This window comes from Atractosteus spatula, chromosome 18 (genome assembly GCF_055471065.1).
Source record: "Atractosteus spatula isolate fAtrSpa1 chromosome 18, fAtrSpa1.hap1, whole genome shotgun sequence".
Taxonomy (NCBI): domain Eukaryota; kingdom Metazoa; phylum Chordata; class Actinopteri; order Semionotiformes; family Lepisosteidae; genus Atractosteus; species Atractosteus spatula.
Window position 1 is genome coordinate 16,356,583 of NC_142723.1, and position 19,455 is coordinate 16,376,037.

At 42.1% G+C, this 19,455-nt stretch overlaps 2 protein-coding genes across 2 annotated transcripts in view; one reads left to right on the forward strand and one right to left on the reverse strand.

The window, feature by feature from the left end:
* Window positions 1–2,391, forward strand: part of iqck (IQ motif containing K) — a 30,058-nt gene extending 27,667 nt beyond the window's left edge. The window contains exon 9 of the mRNA XM_088936558.1: window positions 2,228–2,391. Within this exon, the coding sequence (XP_088792684.1) occupies window positions 2,228–2,391 (164 nt within the window). The remainder of the gene's footprint in view (window positions 1–2,227) is intronic.
* A 3,102-nt stretch (window positions 2,392–5,493) lies between these two features.
* The window catches only part of LOC148818706 (G protein-coupled receptor family C group 5 member B-like), a 33,600-nt gene continuing 19,638 nt past the window's right edge, over window positions 5,494–19,455 (reverse strand). Inside the window, exons 3-4 of the mRNA XM_088936557.1 lie at window positions 17,757–17,869; window positions 5,494–14,948 (exon numbers count right to left, since the gene is read on the reverse strand). Of these exons, the coding sequence (XP_088792683.1) occupies window positions 14,904–14,948; window positions 17,757–17,869 (158 nt within the window). The 3' untranslated portion in view covers window positions 5,494–14,903. The remainder of the gene's footprint in view (window positions 14,949–17,756; window positions 17,870–19,455) is intronic.

A 19,455-nucleotide genomic window follows, 5' to 3' on the forward strand; every position in this document is an offset into this window, starting at 1 on the left:
TCGATGATTTTTAGATTGAGCGGAGGTGGTGTGGAGGACTGGGAACCTGTTGAATTTCCTGCAGCCAGTTGATTGAAACGCACGATACACTAAAAGCTGTTCGACAGTGAAGTGCATGCTGTACCAGTGACACCTTATACCCAGACAACACGTTTGTTTCTTCCTCTCTGGGACATTGTAACACTGATGACATTTTCACACCACTCTTCAAGTCAGCTACAGGTCTTAATGTCTTTCAGTCTTGCAGCATTCCAGATGAAATGCCTGCATATGGCTGCGCATTTTTACCAATTGTTGAACAAGATTTACCAACAATATTCTTTTCAATGTATTGGAGAATGATGTACTTTACAGTATGCACAACTTTTTTATAAATATTTGTTAATAAATATAAAAGCCATCATATACCCCATATGGCAATGATAAATGATAAATAATGGCACTGTAAAATAAACACCAACATTGTGCACTCAGAAAGTTTGGCGTGTTCAGTGACTGACTGAACAGAATAATTACTGTGTTCTTGCACAAGCAATCAGGCAATGTGGTGAGGTGGTGGCTCTGACAGGGCCATACAATTCTGGTGCTGGAAGGCCCAGTGTATCAGCAGGTTTTCTTTCCAAGTCACCTCTTAATGACCTAAATTAGCCTACTTCGATTAATTTAACAGCTTCTCCCAGCTCTTCTTGTACTGCTTCTTTTTAACACACAAAGAAAACCTCAAGACACACTATCCTTCTAACACCAGGACTAAACAGCCCTGTGCTGAGAAAGGCTACTGTTTACTGTAATGGCGACTCCTCTTTTCTTGCAGAACCTGCTTTAGTTTCTTTTTAAGTCTCCTAAAATATAATAATATCATATTTTAAGTCATTGAAAAGATGGCAATGAGCCATTTTTTCCATGATTCCCTGTTGTTCTTCAGGAATGGTCTTTCACAGTATACAGTAGACAGAGGGAAAGAGATACATGTGACTGTTTTCTCTTGGTTTGTTATGAAATAATTAGAGCTCGTCGGCTGTGATTGTGGATACACACTTACGAATAAAGGCTAATCTATTGGTCTTCTCCCTGTAGTGTTACATTAAGACAGAATCAAATTCACATGTGAACAACTTAGTCTGAAGCGATGACATTGGTCTCCATCTTGATTGCCACAATTTGTAGTCTGATAAAGGGAGAAATAAACACTACTGGATCAGCAGTGTGCAATCAGGTTGTGTTGCAGATTAAAAGAGAGCCAGAGAGGGTGCTGGAGCAGTGTTGCTGAAGCAAGCAGATTGCTTTTTTGCTTAATGAATGGAATCCAGTACAGGTTCAGGCAATGTGGAAAAGTTGCAGAGAGTATGTTTTTAGAATAACTTTAACAGGAGGTAGCTGATAGCTCAACTCTTATCTCATCTGTATTTAAAGGCCTTTTTTCCACCCAATATTAAATACATTTTAGGTAGGTCAGATCTTCTGATGCTTAACTTTGCTGCTTTTAGCACATTCCTTGGAGCCCGCTGTTTGGAGTCTGGCGTGTGTTTTTGAATCAATATACTGATGCTGTATGTTTGCATCAGGAATTGCATGTGACAAAAACCAGAATGATTCCAACTTCTCTGTATTGTTTGTTTGCCATCCCAGAACTTCTGCTAAATTCTGCATTTTGTTTTTAAAAGCAGAAATGAACATGAAAAGAAATGGGAGAAAGTGATGTACTGTAAATACAGTAACAGCATTTCATATTTTATTAGGTGACCGAAATTCATTTAAATGTACAGTTAATAAAACCTCCGTTTCCCTTTGCTTTTGTTCCTTTTGATAGCTGTCTTCTATTACTTTTGCCTGAAGTGCTAACCAAGCCTTTTTTTTATAACCCATTTCTGGATTGGACTGTGGCATTTACTGTATGTTAACACCGCTACATTTACAGAAAATGCCTTTATGTCCTTAATGTGGATAATACTTCAGTTTAATGTCTCATCATAAAGACAAACTTCAGCCTTACTCTGGGCCTTATCGACACTCAGATGTTGATTTGTAATTTATGGTCCAGAAAAATAACACATTCTTATCTGTTGTCAACACTCAGGAGCCACCTAATTTTCCTTTGGTGTCTTAAGTACTAACCAGATCCAGACGTAACTATGGTGATGTAATGGGATTTGGCAGTATAGCTACAAGCATGATGCTCTGTGTGGTTTTATACTGTACACCCGTCTTTGTGTGTGTTTGCTTTCAGTGGGGAGAGAAATTGAGGATCCAGAGGAGGCTGCTCAGCCCAACTACTCTGGAGTGTCCATTCGCTTGCTCTCACCTACCCCACAGAACACCCTTATCCTGTCCTCGACAACTCCGAACACTGCGACATTGTCCCCTTCTCTGCTCAGCTCTGATGAAGTATAAGCCTTCCCACTGCATGGTGTATCTCTGTTATGCTGTCCTCTGCACCTTTGGATAGGAGTATGCACAATATCTGACTGCCTTGCAACCTTTTGAGAGTTTTATTAACAATAGAACTATGTAATTTTGTAGTGCAAAAGCAACCTTTCTGGCTGTCTGGATGCCTGTAAGTTTGCAGTGCTTTGTCAGATCCTCTATCTTATCTACATATGTCTTAGCTCTGCTGTTTGTGCTATGGGCTTGTAGTGTGCAAAGAAGTGGAAGGCCTGACAAGAACACATGGACAGTCAAGCTGATCAGGAGTTGGTGTGTAAAGAGAATTAATAATAATTGCATATTCTGAGTTCAAAAGAATCTATTCTTGATCCACCCTTTGACATGTATGTGATGTCTGATTTTGATAAACCTACCTGAGAGTAAATCTTCACAGATTGTTTGGTGTGCTTTTGTCTTTCGGGCCCACAGCTAAATAACGCACACACAAAGGAACAAGTGTAAAATCTCTTTTTTAGAATGCAGATCCCTCAGGGACTGGGTTCCCTGGGAACAGAGGGAGACCTTTAACCCCCCTCCCAGTCTAGTAGTTTGTAAAAAGTCTCACATAGTGAATCTCCTCTGACAGAACCTACCTGTAATATACTGTGCTCATTTCTGCTTTTAAGATTGTATCGTTTGTATATAAGGCTTTTTTTGTCACAGCTGTGGATTTCATTTTTATCCTGTAGTTTAATTGAGGAATACAGTACATATTTGGAGGTATTTTTTAATGGGAGCTTACAGGGAAGAAAGGTTGAGAGACCGTGTTTTACAACGTGACACATCACATGCCATCAACTGCTATCCTACAGCTAAAAAAGCAACTAGAATTCATTCCACCAAGATTTTCTTAGTTGTCAACCTTTGGTGACAGAAGGTGTTTGAAGTTGTTTAAACAGACAAGTACTTGTCTCTTTTTAAAGAGTTAAAAGAGAATGCAAACTGAAGGTACAGTCTGTTTATCTCTGCATCAGATGATCTCTGTATCTACTGTCATATTTTTCTTCAAATCAAATTACTTTGTAAAGGCAGCAAGTGAGATGGTCAATCAGACAAGATCATTGTTCCCGAATCAGCAAAATTAACCAAAACAACTTGCTATTAACTTTTTTTCCCTTTTGTCCACTCAAAATACTTTGCTACAGTCATATCTGGGGACAGATGACTCATTGAAGTATTCCCATTGTTATTAAGGACAAATGCAATGCAACTCAAATTGTCATTGTGTACTTGTCAAAGACAAAATTATAGCAAGTCAGACTACTGTAAACAGTTACCCTCACTAATCTATACCACTATCTTATAGTTGCTCAAAGCATATCAAAACCCTGAAAGAAGTGTCTTAAATTCCATCCAACTATTTTCTAACCATTTTATCCAATTCAGGGTCATGGGGGAGCTGGAGCCTTTCAGGGCAAGCAACGTTAGCAAAGCAGGGTTCACCCTGGAAGAGCCCAGTTAACCAGGGCCACTTTTCCCAATAAGCCAGTTAACCTACCAGTATGTCTTTGGACTGTGGGAGCAAACTGGACTCGGAGGAAACCCAGACAAACAGAAAATACCCTGTCCACCCAGACAGCACCCTGAGAAATAAATCCCGGGCTCCCCAGCAATGTTAATCACTGCACCCCAGTGCCACCTGTTTCTTGAACTCTTCACACAAAAATGACCTTTTCTATAAAATAACGATAAGTATTCCAAATTGAAAAACAAAAAAGCACAGTCTAAACAGAACAATCTACAGTGCAATATAGAAACTCTTGGAATTTTGCATAAAAATAAAAAGACCTGTTAGCTTAGAAATATGTAAAAAATCCAGCTGTTCCTCACCTCAACTCGAACGGTGCCCTGTATTCTGAAAAGAGTTTCTTCAGCTGTAAAACTGTGCATTACCCAGATAACTAATGCACTGACCATCTGTAATCACAACATAGAAGAGCCAGGGGAACATTCAACAACCTACACTACAGAAATACAACTTTATAGCATTTAGTGGCTGGGTTACATAAATAAATGAAGTCAGTTTAGACAGTATCTATTAATCTATCAATTAATGGCCTGTGTCAGCAAATTTACATTTATTTGCATTCACACTCAATCTAAACTACATCAGTGTGCATAATGCTTGTTATCAAATTTTGCGAGCTGTTGTTTAAATTCTTGCCTGATAGGAGCCTGACCCTAAAGGTAAATTATATCTGCTCTCAGCAGCTTTATACAACCTCTGCCAAGCCAGCTGTCCAGCTAATTCCCCAACAGGTAGTGCTCAATTTATCACCCGCTGGCTGCAGGGAGATTTAACGTTGTGTTAACAAAACTATAAGGGACTCCATCACTCACTTCGGAGATAATTTCACAGCTACCTTATCATCTTTAAGGATTTTCCGTCATCTGCCGAGTTCCAAATGGAGCTGTATTTGTAATCCACAATATCATGAGAACCTGACTTTGAAATACATTGTCAGTTTAAGGCAGTGTTTATGTTTAGTTAAATATTTTATTACAGAAATCACACCAAAAAAACGGCAATGAGGGGAAAGTCGATCAAGCTAAGGCCATCACCTGGGGAAAGGAAGAGAATTCTGCACTCGGTTACACTCCCAACAGAAACACTTCACACAGTCCAGGCAGGAAGGGTGCTGCTGGCTATTCTACTGTTGAGATCATCTGTGCATTGACAGTTGGCTTTAAATCTTTTTGCCTTAAGGAGAAGCTCATTTCAGTTAAAAGAAAGATGAAGTAAAGGGATAGTTTGAAGAATATGATGGCATAATTTTGGAAAATATAATTATACTACAGGGTGGCATGGTCTTTTTTTACCCAGAAGCCACTTACCCGTTTTTGGACTGTGGGAGGAAACCAGAGCTCCCAGAGGAAACCCACACAAACGTAGGGAGAACATGCAAACTCCACACAGACAGCACTCCCAGGTCCAGAGTTGAACCCAGGGCCCCAGCATACATGCAGTCCTGCTGTAGAATTCCTTCCCCCCCAAAAGGGTCTACCAGCATTTGTCAGGACATTTTCTCTGTTCTCCAAATACAAAATACAAATCAATGCTGCAAATTACCAGACTGATTTTTATTGAAGGTTATGTGGATTCAGTACAGAACATTAGGAGCCCCACCCTTTTGAGAAAACAATATTTGACCCAGCATACTTCTGCATACTTCAAAGTTTCTGCAAGGCACCCCAACAGCATCATCAGCCACCCCATCGTTATAAGGGCAAAGAAAGGTTAGAGGAAAGGCTTGGAAAACTGTGTGCAACTCACATCACTTCTATACCTATAATTACAACTGCTCAGTTCTCATTGTGTCCTGAGATTAGATATTCCATCCCATGAGTTATTTTAAATCAATCCCCTTTATCCGAGTTGGCTGCCTGTCAGGTCTTCAGTAGTAGTTTGTCTAAATGGTTAATGTCGCCAATTTTCAGTAATGAAGTTTTCTTGGTTTGCAGATTTGTGTAAGAGGAAGCCAGCAGTGACCTAACGGTAAAGTGCAGACCCATGGCCTTCTCTGCAAGGGCTCGGCTCACACAGTCTCTGTCAACACAGAACCCCTGGAGTTACTGGTTGCTTTGAGGGAATACTAGCAGAACAAGGAAACAGACCAGGACGTCATTTTGAAAAATAATTCTGAACAAATTGGTCTAAACATTGTGTTACAAGTCATTATATAAGTGAATAATACGTCTTTACTTTGTAGAAGACCGTACAAGTACTGTAACGCTTGTGTCAAGGCTAGATAAATTTGTTATACCTTTATTATACACAGATGTTGGAAGTCATTAAAAAAATGGGGTTGTTATGTGGCGGAAACTAAGCATGAAAAAGTAAACTGTAAAATCTTTGTTAAGGTGGTATTTTTGGTCCAAACAAAAATAAAAGCCTACTGCACCTATCAATGTGTCCTCAAGTATTAGTTTTACAGTGATGTAGGCATGTTAACCTCACCCCATTTTGTTGTACCAACACCCATGAGGCAAGGGGCTAACATCGTTGAGTAGGCATGCTTGACATTTCCAGCAGCTGCTCTTTATTTATATCACCGTTTACAAATTGTGAGACCTGACAGGGATCAAAACTGCCTTGCATGGGGAGCCGACATTAGCAACCAGCTACAAAAGATTTCAAAACATTTTGCTGATGCCATGCATGTTCGTGGAGAGCAGTGCACTGTAGCACAACAGCCATGTTATCTGTATCTGTGCAATTGTGCTGCATGACCAGTCTTGTATAATATACCATCAAATAGAACAGATATTATTGTAGGAGAGAAAACTAATGTTCACAAAAGAGTTTTGAGGAGCTGAATCTAGCTGAGGGAGAGCAATACAAAATACATTGGAAATTTGTATTGCTCAGAGTAGGCTTAAGGAGAGTACAAGCTTGCCTGCAGTGTTTTCTAAGCAGATGTACACACTGTAGGACCTAACCAGCAGACAAAAAAAAAAGTAGAAAATGGCCATTGATCAACCTCATGGTCTTAGATCACAGAAAAAAAAACTAATTTCTTCTTTTTTTACTCTCATTATTGTTTTAATAAAATGCTCCATGTTGCAGCAGTGGAAGAAGACCGAGGCATCACTCACCAAGTAGTACTTCAAGCTCAGAGATGACCAGCCAGACACAAACTGGTGTTATGAGGCCTGTCTGGCCAATCCTGCAGCAAAAGAAAATTCATATTGAGAACTTCACACTTTAAGTTTTGGGTACTTTGCCCTTTTTAAGATCAATTTCTCTTCTTTAGGTTGGAAAGAGACTCGGGCCTATGTCCTACAGTAAGTGAGTAAATCTCTCCTGAGTACTACTGATATAGGAAAATTATCACTGCACAGAAAATATTGATAACATTCAGTGCCTGGTTGCCTACAGGGGGTATTACCCCTTTTCCCCGTGGCGTAGAAACAGCATTCATTAAATCTCCCCCCAGGGCCCACAGTCAATACCCTCTGGCTGTAGTCTTGTCCTCCACTGTTTCCCTTGTCTTCTCTCTGTTACCTGAACCACAGATGGGCTTATAAACCCCAGACCATGTGATCTACATCCACCAATCAAAACGTGACAGCAGTGCACTTGGTACGTGTGGCTATCCTCAGGTAAAGTGGTCTATACACATTACACACTGACTGCTCAGTCAAATGATCGCGTGGATCACATTAAAGACAAAAGAACTAAAACATAGACAAATCTAACACACTAAATACCCAAATACATAAGAAAAAAACAGTCAGTGAATAATAGAGGAAAAATCCAACTAAATTAATTATAGGAAACCAAGAATGGAGTAGGAAAATATACATGATAGGTAAGAAAGATCGGTAGAAAGACATTATAAATGAAACTGAGAAATTAAGTAATGAACTAGCTGTGCTCTTTCCAGCTGGCCCAAATTCAAGTCTACAGTCAGGGCTGAGACTAGAGTAGCCTCTTATGAATGCCCATATTACCTTTATTATAACCGTGATGATATGTTCTTGTAGCTGGTATATTTTTTAATAGTGCTGTTTGATGTAATTGCATACCTAAAATGTAGTTGTTCAACTGTGGCCTTGTCTGTGCAACTACAGCATTACCTTTATGTAAATATCAGAACGTTGAAGCACTTGAAACTCCAGTACATACGGCTGTGATTGTGATTCTCCTGTAATTATTTAGAGCTGATTGCCTTGATTTTGCTTTATATTTGATTCTGCATGTCTCTGTTGTACTTTCACAGTACCGCACATTAATGGAGCTCTATTAGAGCGCATTGGAAGAGCTCCAAAAGCATCTCTCCAAATCAAAACCAATCGATTGATGTGTGTGGGGTCATGTATGCACTTCTGGGGAAATACTTCACAATCCCTGCAATGATTTATGCATGTATACGCTCCTTCAGCCTGTGTACAGCAGGTAATGTCTGCATTCTTCAGCAGGAGTGGTTTCCATTTGCTCTCTTGATTTATTCACTCACTTGCAATTTGTTTAGTAATTAGATCATATTGAAAGTGTGCAGCACAGCAGATGGCATGGTGGCGCAGTGCTTAGCACTGCTGCCTCACTGGGGTCCTGGATTCAGTTCCAGACCTGGGGGTCTGTCTGTGTGGAGTTTGTATGTTCTCTCTGCGTTTGAGTGGGTTTCCTCCAGGTGCTCTGGTTTCCTCCCACAGTACAAATACATACTAGTGAGTTAATTGGCTTCCCGGAGAAGTGGCCCTGGTGAGAGTGTGTTTGTCTGTCCTATGATGGATGTCCAGGGGCCACCCTGCCTCGCACCCATTCCTCGCTGGGATAGGCTCCGACTCCCCCGTTACCCTAAATTGGATGAAATGGTTAGAGAATGGATGTATGAGCCTGTTCCACATACCATAAGGATTGTTTTAATTGATAGCAATAGACTGTTTTTAGAAAAGTCCACCAAAGTAAGCTTGACGTGAAAAATACCACACAAGCTCTTGAAAGTCTTACAGAATCCCTTAACAAAGTGCAATAATGGTAGGGGTGTTGTGCTTTACATGCCGTTTTTTAAGGATTTTAGTTGTTTTTCTTCCTAGAGGATTCAGTCCAGAGAGCTTGGTAATCAGAGCTGAACTGCTGCTGATTACTCACAGAACCAGGGTCAGTCCGGGGCTAAATATCCAATTAGCTCTTTCCATCAGTCCTGAACTCCTGCCTTCATCAGTGATAAAGACAGCCCAGAGCACAGCGAATTACGAGTAAGCTTCAGCAGCATCTCTGTCCTTGGTGCTTGATCACAGGGAACTCTCCAGTACACTTCTGAGCCATCCTCCTCCAGATGAAATAGATGTAGCAAGGACTGATGGGCTTGGAGCACTGAGAGTTTTTGCTCTGCGCAGACACCCTCTTCATTTTTGTTTGAATTAGATAAGTGAGCTAACAAGCTCCCAGGATATCAAGCATGTGGTGATTTTCCTCTGTATGCTGGTACACTGTTCTAAGACAATGCCATGGAATTTTAGCCATTCTAAAATGAATGCTAATCCTGATAGATCTGCATTTTGCAGTAGAAAAAAATAGTCTTTTTGAGGTCTAAAAGGCTTCTAGTGGGGAGAGAATGAGGGTAATGATGAGGAACACCCTTGAATGGGACATCTGGATGTGAATGGTAATTGTGAAGCATTAGCTACAACTGTTCATACAGTCTGCTTACGTACAGTTTGCCTTGAGTTGCGATCAGGGTCTTGAAGATTGTGATCCGTGTGAATGCAAGATTTTTGTGTCTACTGTCTTTGCACTGTAGCATAAATAACCTGCAGGACTGAGGCATTGAAAAGAAAACCTTGTTTTGCAAAAAAAAACACTTTCCTTGCAAGTCTTTCTGTAACATAGGGCTCTCAGTTGCTTAGAAGGTTCTGAAGACCTGTATCTTGATAATCAACAACATTTGTTTACATCAAATGCTTGTCAAAAAAGGTTAAAAGAAGACTGTCAAAAACAGTTTTGTATGTGAACTACATCTGCCAATGACAGGTTGTTCTGCTCATCATCATTGTTAAAGGCAGAGAAGTAAAATCGCAAGTCAGTCCAGAACTTGTCCAGGATGACCAAAAAAAAACAGCAACATTTGATATAGAACCATTTCAGTTATATAGTTGAAAGTAATATATAGTATCAGCAAGATACCAAGGCTGGAATTTTTTTTATCAATTTATTTTCCTAGTGTAAAAAAGATTTCTTATTCTACAATTCCCATTTTGCACCGCAGCTACAGATAATGCGGAACACAAAACAAAGTCATTAAGATTTCAGAAGAAGTTACCCTCCATCAGAGGTCCAGGAATGGCACGGTACAATATTGAACCAGAATGATGAGACAGCACTTCACTACCTCACTATGGGCATGTTCATTTCTGGTCTGAGAACCTGCACGCAGTGCCACTCTAGAATCACATCACATTAAAGAAGAATATTTTCCCGTTCCCCTGCTGATTATGACAGTAAAGGTGTTTGTCTCATACAGTGCACTTTCAAGCACTCAATTCTAGTCTTTGTGCAAAAGGGAAAAGAAGTCGAATACCCCTGACTTCTGTCTCCTGTCTTTATTCCCATTTCCTTCCCTTGAGCCTCTCTGTGTTTTTACATGATCTCTTGGGTGCAAACAGACACTCTGCTCCACTGAACCCAAAAGGCATAGAATACAGGAGATTATAATGGAGAGACACCTGAGGCCTAGCAATGCAGTGAAGGCGCACACACTTGTATTAATATCTGCTTCATCACTTTATACGCCATTATTTGTCCTCTACTTAAGTGTAACATACATATTTATTTTTGTTATTTTATTTCAGAAAGCAATATCGATCTTTTGCAGATCCGGTCATTTGTTACACAAATTCTTGTTTCTTTCTTAAAAAATTGTTTAGCAGGACCGGACGAGCATCTGTCTACCGACACCAATGGTGCCAAAATAACTGTTTCCATTTGTCGAGCATCTTTGATTTCATCCGGGATTGTGATGCCATTTTCAGTAACTCAACAGTTTCGGTAGAATCAGCTTTGAGGTGTACTGCACACTTGGATCACAGGACCAGCTGGAATTCAGCCACGGAGAGGAGACTTCAATCTGAATTCAGGCAGGGAGATGAAGGCAGTCAGATGTTATGCACCCCTGTCCCTTGGGGGTTACAACTCCTATCCTGGAAGGTGCCATAGATTCTTTCTGTCCACAGAGTCACATGGCCATCTGTCTCATATTACAGCACAATACAACTGGGTTTGAATTGTGAGGTTCAGAGGGCCAAGTATCACCGACAGCACCTGAGTGCTTCGGATATCTGACTGAAATGGGACAATGAAAATGAATTCTGGGCAAAGAGATTTCTCTATGCATTTATTCTATGTTCAGCATTCCTCTTTATGTTGATGAACAGCTGTTAAAAAGGTCTCTGCTCTGCTTGGCAAAACGTGACTCAGGCCCGCAACCAAACTGTTGCAGCTAGTGTTGGAAATCATTGAAACCATGCTATCGCCGCCTCTGACCCCTCAGAGCATAAGCTAGGAGCAATGAACCAGCCACTTGCCTGACTCTGCCAGATCACATTGGGTAAAGCTCACCAGGCAACTCTGTCTCCCATGAGCCCCTACTGGTTACAACCCAATCAGTCACCTAAAACCCACAACCCACCAAACAAAGAGAACGTCTGTGCAGATGCAACACCGTCCAAATGAATCATCCGCTTTAACCACAGTTAAAGACTGGAACTTCCAGTGAACACAACATGGCCAAACACACATAAAATGGCTCAGCAGCCCTTCCTAGCTTTTTTATGAGCAGCCCTCCTCTTCATCTGCCTGTTGTTTTGCACTTTGACTTGAGGAAGTTCCTACAGCCTAGCTCAGAGTCAGCTTTCAAAGGTCAGGCTTGGTGTGACATTTCATTCCTTTCTTTGTCCTTGTGTTTGTCAGTCCTGTGTAGTGGGGGTGACAGCTCTTTCCAGACTGGCATGTATCCACCTAAACTTTGACTATCTGAAACGACTATCTGAAACGATACCACAAGCCGGATTCATTTTTCATCTCCTGGACAGCTGCATGTTAGTATTTATAGATCTACTCATCAAGGTGCAACACTAATAACCTACAGTATATCTGTGGGGCATGTGCGCAAAACCAGCTCATTCTTAAAGATATGCTTTTTTTGCCCTTTACTCTTGAACTAGTGTTAGGATGATTTATTTTGATTAATTCAATTTCAATTAAATTCAATTTATTTTTATATAGCACCTTTCACAACAAGGTTGTCCCAAGGCACTTAACAAAGCTATGTGTGATTAACAGTATGAGCCCATTATTCCTTCTTCAATGATAAAGGTTGTGTTTTGGGACTGCACACAATAAAAAAGCGAAGATTTTGAAACGTGAAAGATTTTTGTTATGTTCTGCTGTGGTATTTTAAGAATCATGGGTGCTCAGTCACAAGTATTTGCATCACGCAGAAAAACAAACACATCAGCTGAAAAGGCAATAATAATGTTGTATCAGAATTTGTTCAACTACTGGTTAAAGAGCACTACAGAAAAAGAAATGGGGTGAAATGTAAAAGAAACTACTGATCTTCTTCAAACCCCTAATGTCTGTTACTGGGCTTTGACTGTGTACAACATCAGCCACACCAGCATTTCCCTATTATCAATGACCAACACTTCTCATAAGCTTGGGTCACCCGCCATGATGAGTGACACTGAATAAGCTCTTGCCCCAGCACACATGAATTAGAACAAGGAAATGCAGTTCTGCAAACAAACTTAGGAGTTCTCTCTTTTTCATATCTGGCACACTGCCTCTCATCAGTTGAATAACCTGAATATGGCTATCTTTTCATGATACAAAAGTCTACACACATTATCTGCAACTGTGAAAACAGGCATCATCTATCAAGGGATTTCAGTTTTGTTTTTAAAAAAAATCACCGCTACCATTGTTCAAGTTATTTTTTTTTAATATCAGAGGCTCCAGGGAAGGCACTGTATAAATGTGTTTTTGAGTGTGTGAGAAGGGCAAATTGCTGCACTCATGGTCAGTCAGGAGCTCTGACCGCACTAACACACCCCACCCTCCCATTCTATCCCAGTGCCCTCGCACTGACCCACGCACACCACAAACGCACAGCAGCTGCTTACATTACAGTCCTCACAGGCATTAAAAAGAAAACAGTAAAAACTGAACAAAAAGAAACATCTATAAAAATTATCAAAACAGAAAGGGAGCTAAATGGCAGCCTGTTTCATTCAGTGACTTGGAGATCCAGTTGACTCCAGTCTTTTCCAAAGGTGTCCTTCTTTGTAGTCCATTCATATCTGTCATGCACACTGCTTTTAGGAGGCCATTTATTCCAGATCCCAGGCTCTCTCCCAGAAGATTTAAAAGAAATGTGACATCCATTCCAGATAACTCCTGGGATTTTCAGGAATTCTCCTGTGGTGGTGATCGATCCACCACAAACGTGTGCAAAGAACAAAGTGAACCATTTTCCATTAGTAAAGAAAATATATGTATCTCAAATACAAACAAACCAAACATCAGAACAGCTGAGATTCCAAAAGAGCAGAAACGACAGGTGGAGTACTTTGACGGGCTTCAAAGTTCACTGAGGGATGACAGGGTTCAAAGTTCACTGAGGGAAGAAGAAAAAGGTGCAGAAATAGCTTAAACACGTGCACTTTGCATGAGCAGCAAGAGAAATCCCAGAGGAAAAACAGTTACATGGTTTTGTTTTTACAAGAGAAAGCAGAACACCACTAAAAACAGCCAGACAGCACCTCTCTAAAGTTTCTTCTCTCGTTTAAAAAATCCTCACAAGCATTCACCTTAACAGCAGGGCCGCAACTGGATCATACAATGTGGCAACAGTTTCCTTCACTTAATTTAGGTACCAACCACTGCATGAAATGGGATGGAACTGCGTCCAGCAGCACTGAGGTGAAGAGGAGGCTGGTGCAGTTTCATAAGAAATCTGGGAAAGAGGGTGGACTCTGCTTCTGACTTGAATCCACTGGGGCTGTTTTCTGCGCTGAGCTCTTGCTGCTGGACCAGACCCATTACATTTCAACCAACCAGCCACCTCAAACAAAGCAAACCCAACCCAATAACCACTCCGTCAAACTCTGCTGCGTGCTCAGTTTGCACCAGAGCTTACTTTCTGGGGGAGCGCTTTTAATTGCTCGGGAAAATCCACTTCAGACTACCATGTTCTAGTTTTTAGAGCTCAGCGGAGTCTCTTTTAGCAAGTATTGTTGTGGCAAAATAAAAATGCTTAAACAGCTTTGCCAGTAACAAAGATTAAAGTACAGTATGGGGTTAGGCTACCAAGGTTCATTGATGGTAGCATAACGCTTTTTCTGGGTCCTCAAATGCTCAATAAATCAGTGTTGTGCTTATTACACCCCTTTAAAGGCAAATTCTACAACCTGGTGTAATGCACCTTCTACTAAACGAAGTGTACATGTTTTTATTTCTATATTCTCACGACCCTACTTTCATTGAATTATACAGTAAGTAGGTGTTAGACAGGGGTAACCCCATTACGAAGTCACAGCTCACGATGCGTTTGAATTCTGTGTCCCATTTCGTGTTCTGTGTTCTGGTATCACAGATGGTAGAAGTCAGCTTTTTTGGTCATCTGCTAGTTTCTCTTTTAGAAATTAAACAGGGTTCGAATTGGAAACTGGTGCAAATTCAGCACTGCGCTAGAGCAGTTTTGGAGTCCTCTCCCTTCCGCGCTCCACACGCCCGTCCTCTGCAGTGTTAATGTGTTAGAAGTCGGTTACGAAGCCAAGCAGCAGCACTCTGCCTCCCTGCTCCCTCTCTGTACAGTTCGGCCCGCAGGGTCAGTGCAGGGGATCCTGTTGGCTCTCCCCGTTCCCCCCCCCACATCGCCACCAAAAGAAAACCCTGCAAGTAGCTCCGGTGCCCCGGGGAACTCGCTGGCACCCCCTGGTCCCCCGCAGACTGGTCACCCCCACTCCTCCTGGCTTCACCACAGGTGCCGTCCTGTGTAGTTGGGGGGTGCAGAAGGGATCTGTGAGAGAGACGGACAGGAAGTCAGTCGCCAGCCACAATCTCTCAGCCCCTGGAACGCCACAGGTTCTTCTTCCCTGCCCACCTCACTTTATTTAGGCCAGTTACATAGAAACTCCTGCTGCATGTGGTTAGATATGTGCTGGCTGGGCTGGTCAGCTCATACTAGTATACAGCTGAACAGCATGGGATGGCTATCCACATGTGACGAGGGCAGATTTCCTGGGATTTGATCCCGGCTGATCTGATCTCCCAGCACGCCCAGCTCAGCTCCCTGGACAGCGGCTAACTCCGCCAGGACATGGGACCAGGTCCTCCTCTGCCGCAGTGGTTTATGCTGTCTAGACGTCAAGGCAGGAGTCCTGATACACACACATGACCACTGGAGCACACCCGTGTGTCTGTCAGTCTACATGTGAGTTTTGAGCTCCTCTCCAAATTTTGCATTACTGTCTGAGTAATACTTCCCCTGTTTTTGAATTGCTAATTATTGATCTCAGTTCACAGCTATAGCACCAGCGCAAGAGGCAAGAAGACTGGACTGGCTTTTCAGATGAGTCCAACCCCCCCAATATTGGTGGCGTCTGAACGGCGCTGTGCTACTAGTCTTAGGCAGTCCGGCTCACAGCCAGGTAGTAACTTCACCTGGATTTTAACATAGTGCACTGCAGGTGGGCAGTTCTTTATGGATGACTAATTTGGGAGCTCCTGAAACCATTGTTCTTTGCCAATCATCGTTTTACTGGGTCAAGGTAACTCTTGGGTGCAAAATAGCTGTATTGACCTCCTGTTGGCGGAGAAGAGTGCAGTGATCTAGGAATGCTGTTTCTGAAGGGGGAGGGGGGGACTGTACTGTACAACAGCAGCTGCAAGAGATGATCTGAGCAGGGCTGGAGAGGAAAGGCATTTGTCTCCCGGTCTGACAGAGTCTGACAGCTGATCCTGGGGACTGTTGGAACAGACTCAGCCCAGGCTGGGCTACCAGGGAGCTGTGAGGTGCCTGCGTGTGCGTGCAGTCAGAAGAGTCAGCAGATAGGCACTGACAAACTGCTGAAGTGCTTTTTCATTCTCCAGCTGCTACCCCCTCCTGCCCAGACTCTTCGACATCACCTTGTGGAACTCCAAGCCCAGTTGGTATGTGCACCCTGGAGAGCAAACAGACTCGGGCAGAGCACTGAGCAGAGGAGTCCGATCCTGTGTATGTAAAACGAATCTTGAGCATGTTAGGGGCCTGACTCCGAGTGACACATTTTTATTCTGTGGTTTCTGTCCAACAATGATTTTTAAGCATAAAACAAGAAAACGGCCCACTCTGACTTGCCTGAAAGGTGTGCTGTCTGGTACATTTTGTAAGGAACTAATTTTGGTTCTTGAAAGAAATGAGAGCAGTTAAATTTTAAAGTGGGTGTATTTTAAAAACGTGGGGGTCTTGTCTGCCTCTCCTACATCAATATCTGTTCAAAGGAACAAATGGAAAGAAGCCATACAGACCATTTCAGCTTATTTTTTAACATACAGTATTGTGTTCTTTATGTCAGAAGATGTAAGATCAGAAAGAAAACTTTACAATATGTTATTTCTTATCAATTGAATTACCTATCCCCGGTGGTCAAAATTAGTTAAGTATTGTTCAATATCAAAGTTTCACATTTTTAAAATATTTTGTGTGTGAGTTCCTGCTGTGTTAGTAGCATGAGTAGTATTAATTTACTGCATTCTGATCATGGCTACTCTTGTTGATCCCATCCACTGTCAAATAAACCTGGGAAAAAATATCACATTAAAACCATAATGCAGCAGTAATGCAATGAAAGTACAAAGAAGACATACAAAACACAATATTATGGTTTTTGTTCCAGAGGCTGTAGCATTCTAAGCAATGTAGAGTGATAATAGAAACTGAGAGAACTACAGCACCTATACACATGCTCATAATTCTACAACAATGTGGAACAATTTTTAAAAAGATTATAAAATTATAGTTGAATGACGGTTAGAATGTTAAAAATTTAGATTTAAATTGGTCTAAGTATTTTACTTATATCCACAGCTGGTCTATAGAGTTTTGCTGCAGTATTTGTTTTCTGGGCAAGAACACACTGCAAATTAGCTTATTTTTGTGGACAAGCCTTTGTAGTTTAACATTTCATAATATCATCTGTAGTTCCCTGATTCTAGTTCCAGTTGGCTTTAAGTCATCTGTGCACCTACAGTCCAATTTACCCTTGCAGAATGTTGGCTGGGACAGTTGTATACACTGTGTAACATTAACAACGTGGACTTGAAAAGTTCTTTGCCAAATATAGGAAACACCAGGGACCACTGCTGTCAGAGATGCTTATAGTCATGCAGATCACTTGAACGTGAAATAGCTGGTGCTGTGGAAACCTCTCTGAAAAGGATAGCTCTTCTTTTCCACTGTTTGATTCTGACTGCCTTTAAACAGTCGCTTATACAAACCAAAAACCCAAACAGATCAAATACAGACTTTTAGGCACGACTATATCTGAGATGATTGCATTTATGCATTGCATTAGAACAGAGAGTGTTGCCTTGTTGCCACCCTTTTCTTACAGTGATTTGGATGCCAGGTAAACTGCTCTAATAATGAGGTGATTGTGTAAGCAGCTTCTTAAGCAAATGGCCCCTGCTGTATCTCTGTGTTTCGTTCAGAGCTTATTGTTCATTAGCCATGTTGGCACTGGTTACAGAACAGTAGCTTGGCTCACAAGTCCCTGCAGATCTGTGTCCACCACTACCCGTCTCTGTCCTTCACAGCGAACGCCCCCGGCGTGCTGGCCGTACTCACCGTGCCACCGTTGAGCACCACCGCCATCTCAGTTGGCTGGTACACATTGCTGCGGAAGGGGACGCTGGGGCGAGAGCCCAGGTTGCCATTGCGGTACCCCCCTGCCCGCAGAGCTGTGGGCACAGAGGAGGGCAGACATCAGCACCGGCACAGCCCATCTCCCGGACTCGACTCAGGCTGAGCAGCCCTGGCATGGCAGGCTCCCGCTGCTCCATCACCTCTGGGAGTCTGACTGTGCGACGCAAGTTCTTCTTTTTTCTAGAGTTAGCAGATGTCCAGTACAATCTAACAAGCCCCTTCTCACCTCAGCTTAAATTTCAACAGATTAACCGAGCATCAGAAGAAGCTGATACTTAATAACTCAACAAATTCTCAAAGTTAATATCAGGAAAATGACTGTGTCGCAGGTCTCTGACAATTAAGTGAACCAACTTCCATCCATCCACTTTCTAACCACTTTGTCCAGTACAGGGTCGTGGGGGAGCTGGAGCCTATCCCAGCATGCAATGGGCACATGGCAGGATACACCCTTCAGGTGAACAGACTTGACATTGGTAAACTGATGTGTCGTCAACAGGGGGCTTGCTATGAAAGACACAGGTTAGTAGCACATGTGGCCACCAGAAGTAAATAGTCTCATTGATTTTCCAGAAGCAGCTAGGATTTTTTTTTTAATTAGAATCTCCCTATTTTCACTTCCCGGTTTGGAATTGACAACTGTTAACCAGCTCATCTTACTGCACCATCCCTTGCCCCAGTGCTGGGAGGACTCAGGCTACATACATCAGTCCTCCAACATTTGCACAGTCAACATCAGCTGTCTTTTCAGCCTGCAAGGCTCCAGGGAAAACAGCTGCCCAAATGCACCAAAGGAAAGAGAGACGAATCGTTTACTGATAACAGTGGAAACTAACAGGCACAGGGGAACCCACAGATGTTTTGTTGCTTGGACAGCAAAAATTACCCCTGGACATTTCTGGACCCACCCCACACCAAGGGCATGAGGAGCACCCAGGGAAACTCAATCAGACAGAGATTCAGGTCTTCACTAGTTCAGCTGCTACAGAACCTCCACAATCTTTAAAAAAACACCACAGACTACACTCTTAATGGGCAAAACAGGACAAATGCAATAACAACTGTGCTAGAGAGTCACTGAAGCTAGAATGCTAGTTTTGAAATTTATCAAGAGGTAAGGAGTTTTTCCTAAAAGTCTGCGTACCTCTGAAAAAAGGCGCCTCCTTTTTTTTATTGTTCACAGCACACGCCTTAGCTCATGATTTCACAATTACCTCAAAGTTCCAACAACTAACAGGGCCTATAGTCTATTGGTGCCTAGCAACTGACTGGCATTAAGTCACTTGATCCAAGTCGTGGCTACTTATATTGCAGCATAAGCAATCAGTTCCGAGCTTTGAAGGATAATTTTACTGCCCATTAAGAGCAAGTTCCTCTAACAGGTGAGAAAATACAGATACTCCCTGAGGTACACAACAGATACATTCCACACACCCTCCTGTAAACTGGAATTCATGCAAGCTGGAAGGCACTAGTATATTTTGCACTTTACACTGTCGTCTTTACACAAGCTTGCACCCTTCTGTTTTCTTCAACTAATTCAGAGCCTATCCCAGCAAGCAACAGGCACCCTGGACAGGATAACCAGCCCATCGTAGGCCAGACACCCACACTCGCACCA